The following is a 7,512-nucleotide window of genomic DNA, read 5'->3' on the forward strand; positions in this document are numbered from 1 at the left end:
TGTTACTTATTTATTAACCACTATTGTGTATAAAAGTGTATGTTAAAAAAGATCTAACAATCCTAAACAATGGTCACAATGAGTGTGTATGTAACAAAATACAGGTAAAACAAATACAAATAGGTTAAATGCATCCAATACTATGTGGAGCTAATGTCTTGGGTTGTCCTGCAGAGGTCTGTTTTGTTACTACTTTCATATTATTTAAATGTTGGAAACCATTTGATTCCTTTTGACATATTTGTAATGAGCATGAGTAGAGTTGTCACCATATACTTGGCATCTCTTTAATGATCATTTTGTGTCAAAAACACAGCAACAAACAAACGCAAAGTTCACGGTTTAATGGGGGACAAATGAAAACTGAACCAGGCATTTATGTTATTAACATATCTACATTTAATACAGTTTCTCAAGCTATAGGATTTCTCAAGAAAAAAAAAGAACCCTAATTTTGTCAAGAAATAAAATCTGAGCTACACAAGCAAACTATTTACACTGCCTGCACCCCGACGCGGACCACAGACGCACATTCGGCTGAAAAACCTGTAAACTACTAAATAGTGCTGAATTGAATGTGGGTTTCACTGAGAATTCCAGTGAAACAGCAACCCACAACTTGGACTGAGGTATGGATGAGATCAGATGGTCAAAAATCTTCCAGCATTTCTTACGGTACAGTGATTATCATGAATCTCAAATCCACATAAGAAGACACAACTTAAACTCTTGAGTTAGTCTCGCACTAATGATTGGTTTGTGGAAGCTGTTGTTGCAGCCATTTTTCTTATAGACTGTGACACTGTGAGGAGAAGGTGCATTCAATGAACAGCGAATAGGCTAGGAAAAACCACAACCATCTTCCTGCCTTTGCAGATGAGAATAAATTTACTTCATGCTTGATGTGAGCGTCTGCTGTCATTGCAGGCAAACAGCACAGGCCAAACACGACGTCCAAGCACATTTTTTTTGTTTCTATGATCCACACAGACGACACAGACAATTCTTCAACGCAGGTTTCCAACATCAACCCTGAAAAGCTGCTGTCATCTATCAAATTTAAACCATTTCAACAATTACATTTAATATCCAGCAATGTGAAAACTTATTTTTTTGTTGTTGTACGCAGCAGTCGTTTCCATTCATGTTTCTGGAGCCGGATCAAGGCCGCTTTTCACGTAAACCTTTAAACTGTCCTGATAAAAAAACATTGTGAATTACTGTAGGTCCAACCTAAACCTAAAGAGTACATTATGCATACATTCAACTCATTTCAATTGTCTGCAATGGGCTATGTCTGATATGCAAATAAAACAAAACCTAACATCTACTCAAAAACAAAATCTATGTGTGGAGCACCACCTGGAGGTGGAGAAGGGACTTAGTTCTCTACTATGATTGTTTTGAAATTATCATTGTTGAAAACTTGCATACAAACTGGTCACCTCCGTCTAAAACTGTGTTTTTGGCATTTTAGGGACCGCTTCAGCAAAAAAGCTCCTAGATGATGAATGAAAAATGTTGAAGAAATACTGGAGTAAACGCCAAATAGAAGGCCAATGTCTTAATGATTACAACCACCATGTGTATTCTTTTTGCTTTTCTCTTTTATCGATGGTGTCCGTGAAACACTGGAGTGCAATGCTGATGCTTTCCAAGGATTGTGGCACTCAGAGAAAGGGAAAGACAGAGACAGAGTGGGAAGGGAGCAATAGAGACCTGAGAGCAGGGGGCCCCTTATTTTGAGTAAAGAAAGACGTCGGGCTTGAAGGACTTCAAACAGCATGACAGGAAGTAAGGGGAGAGCGCAGAATGAAGGAGGGGCTTTTAAAGGGAGCAGCAGGCCTTGAACACCGAGCCTCAGAAGTTTGGAGCGGAAAGTTTTACAGCAAAGATAAAATGCGGGGAGGAAGAGGCCGACCGAGAAACATGGCTCCCAGTTGGTAGTCCGTAGCCTGGCTTTTCCTTTCCGCTTGTGTGAAGTCCATATCCAGGGAAAGGGGGGGGTAGTAAGTTCTCTATAGTCTTGTGTAAGTGTATGACGAAGAGATGGGAGCTTGGGGGCAATGGTGGATGGGGTCCCTTTAGTAGTCCTCCACCCAGCCGTTCTCCTGGACAAAGGCATCGATCACCTCCTTCATGGCCAGGTTAGGGATCAGCTGGTCCTGGGTCAGGGGACTCCTGGTCACCGGGTCGAAGTGACCCACTCGCTGTACAGACAGACAGCAGGTTAAATGCGCGTGTTTTTCATGTTTGTTTTATTTAAGATATTATTCTTATCAGCACTACTACAACTGCATTCCACTCTATGAACTTCAACTGTCAAATAAATGTTAAAACACCCAAAAAAATATCTTTAAAAACATAATTTACAGGTATCATAGCTTCTGTAACCAGGGTTTATGAGCTGAAGGCAGGTTAATTACATAACTAGTGGTCATAAGTAGGGATGTTCCCCACTGAGAATTTACATAGTCGAATCGTATTGGTCAAGTCTTGCCTAATAGTCGACTGATCATCGAAGCATGTTTTTTTTTCTGCTCATTGATCCGTATTCTACTTTGCGAGACTACCATTCTCATTTATTCACGCACACTGAAGGCCTCTTTCCACACACGACCACTGTAAAATTTGCTTTTTGCACAAAAACATACCACGATCTTGTAAGGAAAAGTAATGCTTGGCGAATATAAGTAGTCAGATCGGACTTACAAAAACAAACAACAAACTTAAATACATGTAAAGCAAACTCCTCCTCTTCTTTTTTTTCTACTTTCGGCATTGCTGCTGCCTAGCAACAGTGACTGGCTCACAATGTTTGATGACATATAACTTAGCTCCGCTGTGCCCTACAGTTCTTCCCATGTGAAGGCCGCTTGAAAGGGATTGATTAAAAGCTCATGAGTTCATTATTTTAAAATGTTCATAACTGTATTGAGCTGATATTTATACTTCCACAGTTGTTGTATAATTATTTATTTGCAGAAATTAAGCAATTCTATGTAGAGTCAGACATTCAGTCATCCAATATAGCTGGAATAGAATGATCCTTGTTTCATAACCACATTTTGCAGCTATCTGACTGTGAGTTTGGCAGTCAAATCGGGATCCTTTAAACAAATAGTTGAATGGTTGACTATTCGGGGGTTACCCCTTGTCAAAAGATGCAAACCTTGAGACCTTCTGCATGCAACTGAGGAGGATTTTACCTGTAGGTGTTCTTCGATGTCCTTGCGATCGTATGTGATTCCACTTGGTGTGATGCAGGGCTCCCTCATCAGCTCAAAGCTGATCTTCCCACACAGGTAATCTGGGATCTCCCGCTTCTGAACAGACAACAAAACACAGCAAGGACCACACTTATGTATCACGAAGAAATACATTGATATTTCAACTGACAACTACCTCAGTTCATTCGATAACTATCTATAGTGAGGTTAATTAATCTGTGCAAGCCCTGGGGAACAAATGAGATGGTTACCATAGAAACAGCTTGAAATGGAAGTAAAACATAACTGCGTGTCTATGGTATAGGAGCATTTTCTTCATGTGTGCAATCAGGAGCGTATACGGCAGCAGGTATGTTGAATATACAACACAAGAAAAATGCAGACAGCACGTCAACACGCTCACAAAACTGCACTGATTTCGAAAGTGTACCCAAATCTACTTCTCTTGTTGCTATGTCAACAATCAAAAAAAGGTTGTGTGAGGAAGGTGTGCAAAGATGCATCTGCGTGGGTGAATGTGATCAGTGAGTGTGCCTGTCTGTTGACTAGCCTGGTAATGGATGACTGTGACCTATTCCGGTTGTTTACCCATGATGGGATAAACTCCACTCAACCTATAAATAGGAACACGCTTTTATGGGGAATGATTGATTGTATGAATACTATCACAAACTAATATATGCGCAATTTCTTAATAATAATAATAAGAAGTTCATTTTTGTACTCACTTTTCTTTTCTCATCCACTTGGGAGAACAGCTCATCCATGTCCATTAGATACTTGTCCTGGGTGTGGGAGACACTTCCATGTTACCACGTATTCATGAATACTCAGTTGGAATATATAATTACCATTTATTTGTTAAAAACAAGGCAAGGAAGTAAGACCAAGACACATGTTAAACCTACATGTTTGGATATCATCTTGACACCGTCGCCTCCGATTTGATTCTCATCCTGTTTTTCTTTGTAATGTTCTAGTTCTCTGCATAGATACAATGTTATTGTAAAATACCACGCATAACAAAATAGTATAAGACACACATTCCAATGATTTGTAAACCTCTTCAAGAGTTCATTTCCACACAAGTAGGCACAGCCTCACCTTTCCTTCTCGGCCAGAATGAGTTTGGTCAGATAGGCGTGTAACTCGTTCTCCTGGTTGATGCGCTTGTCCTCGATACTATTCCAACGTTTCTTCTTGGCAATGCGTAAGGCGCTGGGGATGTCATCTCCAAAGTTCAGCCTCTGTTCTTTAGCCAGGTTATAAGCTGGAGAAAGAACAAAACATAAAGACATCATCAACATAGAAGGAATTGACAGAAGGAATGGGAGCATAAGAGTTTAAAAAAAGAATAAAAAAAAAATGCTTGGACTCGGACATAAATGAGGAAATATATGAGATACATTGTGCAACATATGAGCTTCTATTACTACCGCAAAACGTTTCACCATGTCCTGGGAGTTTTTTCTCTGACCTTTCTGCAGGTTGCCGATGGCCTCGTCGTAGTTCTCTAGCTCCAGGTGACACTGGCCCAGGAAGAAGTGTGCCTTGACCGACTGGCTGTCCAGCTCCAGCGCGTGCTTACAATCTGCCAGAGCCTTGTCATGCTGCTGCAGCTTCACGTGGCACAGAGCCCTGTTGGTGTAGTACACTGCCACTGATGGATTACGGTTCTGGGAGACAAGGCACACCAGACAACACACGCACACACAGTTACACTGTGGACCTATTGACACAAATGCATTCAGAGAAAAAAATTAATCCATTCCATTTTGCTATGTTTTGATGTGAGGACACCATCCCACTATTAGCATTACTAATTATACAACAATAGTCACTCACAATTGCTTTACTATAGCACGTAGCAGCCTCCTGGTACTTGCGACAGAGGAACAGTCGGTTCCCCTGCTCCTTTAGCTCCTGAGCGGTGGAACTCTTCTCCGGGCTGCCGGCCATCTTCTCCACCGGCTCCGCGGGGCCCGCCTCGCCCTGCTTCCCTATCCTGTTCCCCGTCTCTCCGGCTGGCTAACCCGACAGTTCCAAGAATGCCCCCGTCCTTCTTTGATCTCACGAAAACCAGATTGGAGACACTGCCCGTGTAAAGTTCAAGTCAACATCCACTGCAATGCACCTGCAATGCGCGTCTCGGGGGAGAATATTAGGTGGATTCCTTGATGCCACCCAAAATGCATCCGTTTAATACGCTGAGTGTGCACGCCGATCAAACATCCATCGAGGTGGCCAGACCGCCCGGCGAATTAACTATTCATGTGACGGACATCAGCGGTGACACAGCGAGCAAGCCTGTCATTAGAAAAACATGATACACTCACGGTCGTTAGGGCAAGCCTTTTAAACTGTAACACAACACCACTGGTGCACAGTGATTGTTACAGGTTATAAACAAGTAAAACAAGTCAAATATGACCATCGACGTCGAATTCACATTTAGTTGTTTTACTTGCAGCAGCAGCAATAGAGATAGAATGACAACGTCGTATATTTTAGTTACAGAAGAAGCAAGTGATCGGTGGATAGGCTAGTTAGCATACTAAGCTATGTGGTCGCTAGAAAGAAGACATTTCTGCCACCTCGGTTTTTTAAACTGCAGTCCCCAAATCACCTATTTAATGAGCATATATTTAGGAAGAGTGGACTTTAGCTATTATGGTACTGAAAAAAGTCGTCCTGGCATAAATCTCAACATTTACCTCGGCTCCGCTAGCTAGGTAACCTCAGAAAATAAGAAATTAGCTAATGCTACGTTAGCTGGTATGGTACATAGCCTATAGCCTTCTATTTTGTTCTACTTCTACGAACGTGAGTTGGTTTCTGATCGCTATTGCGCAGTATCCAGTACTTACCTTCAGAGAAGGAATTGTATATCCAGTTGAAACCGATTTTATATGGTTTAATATCAAATGTTAATGTTATTTTTTTTCCACATACGAGCTGTCATGACAGGTTGTTGTTATGCTGACGTCCAGAGCTTACGCGACGTCGACGGAGGCCGAAAGGACGTTTTTACTAGGAGTCTAAAAGGCGAATCGCCGTTAACCACCTACAGAAATTACAAATATACTTGACGGGCACGAACAATATGTTGGTGTCAATTTATGAGAAAAAATAAATAAATATTTGCTTTGAACAAAAAATCTGGTTTAATGTCGATTCCTTTATTAAAAAAAGTTGTAAAGCTAAAACACTGTTTTCACCTGCTCAATCACTAGGATATACACAGGTAGACCTAATATTTTAGCAATGATCACACTCATTTGAGAGCATCTAAGATACTACCATCTCTGCAGCAGGGGTTGTAGCCGCTTTGAGTGCATCAACAGAAAGTGATCGCCAGCAGATGGCGCTCAGTAATCAAAGTTTTGGCAACATCACACACTTGCAAATGTTCACAAAAAAACGTTTGTTGAGAAGGTTAGATGGATAGAGACGTGGTCATTTTTTTTAAGGAGTGCAGAAACTATTTGAAGCACAAGGGGCAAAAAACTTCTGACTGATCAAACAGATCCCTGACAATTTTAAGATTAGCCCTATAGTCTCGCACAGCCAGACCACACTATAGCTCAGCCCCTAGGCTTTATTAACATTAATTTCAACTACTTTCATTTAGGCTATACTGAAATTGTGAATCCTGATAAGTAAAGATAATGATCTCAACACATACACATACAGATAACTTTTGTTGGCCTATTAAATCTGAAAGGCCAGATTATGATCAAGAATTTAGTATATATTATCAGCGCCATCCCACCCACAGCGAGCTCAAACCACACACAGACAGATCCATAGATGACCTTTATGGGCCTTTATAATAATAAGAACATTCAAGTTTAGCCATGGAGGAATTAGCAGGGCTCTGACTGTGTGGACAGGGGGTCACTTTCATCCCAGCCTGTTGGGCCTCTGTGTGAAGGCTCGCCGCAGAGATCAGCATATGAAGATTAGAGCACATCCCCTGAGCGAACACACTGATAAATGTGTGAAGGGGGCCGTTGAGGCGCGGACCCACCAGCACTATGTGTCCCCAGCTGTGTTTACCCACCAGCCTGTTCCCCCTGGTCCCCCAGAACACCCAACCACCCGACCAGCCCCCAGTCCCACCTCTGTATGTGTGGTATTTGATCACGGACATGGACTGATGAGGACCAACACACTAATGTGGAAAGTTTCAATTCAGTGATGTGAAACTGTAATCAGGGTTAGGGTAAGTTTTCACCAAGCACGTTTTCAAATGGGTTAGGGTTAGGGTTAAATGGCGTAG

General features: G+C 41.7%; 1 protein-coding gene across 2 annotated transcripts; it reads right to left on the reverse strand.

The window, feature by feature from the left end:
- Nucleotides 1–329: 329 nt before the first annotated feature.
- On the reverse strand, nucleotides 330–6,228 carry stub1 (STIP1 homology and U-Box containing protein 1). Of its 2 annotated transcripts, none has more exons than XM_080049280.1 (8): nucleotides 6,098–6,228; nucleotides 5,076–5,537; nucleotides 4,708–4,906; nucleotides 4,335–4,500; nucleotides 4,139–4,214; nucleotides 3,959–4,015; nucleotides 3,210–3,326; nucleotides 330–2,210 (listed from the first exon to the last, which is right to left on the reverse strand). In XM_080049280.1, exons 2-8 carry the CDS (start codon nucleotides 5,187–5,189, stop codon nucleotides 2,085–2,087), a joined length of 855 nt encoding a protein of 284 aa, XP_079905406.1. In that variant the 5' UTR covers nucleotides 5,190–5,537; nucleotides 6,098–6,228; the 3' UTR covers nucleotides 330–2,084. The 2 variants fall into 2 exon arrangements, with proteins under 2 accessions (XP_079905406.1, XP_079905407.1); XM_080049281.1 differs by having other exon boundaries at nucleotides 5,076–5,323; nucleotides 6,098–6,220.
- Nucleotides 6,229–7,512: the final 1,284 nt, after the last annotated feature.

Source organism: Ammodytes marinus, assembly GCF_949987685.1.
Source record: "Ammodytes marinus genome assembly, chromosome: 20".
Taxonomy (NCBI): Eukaryota; Metazoa; Chordata; class Actinopteri; order Uranoscopiformes; family Ammodytidae; genus Ammodytes; species Ammodytes marinus.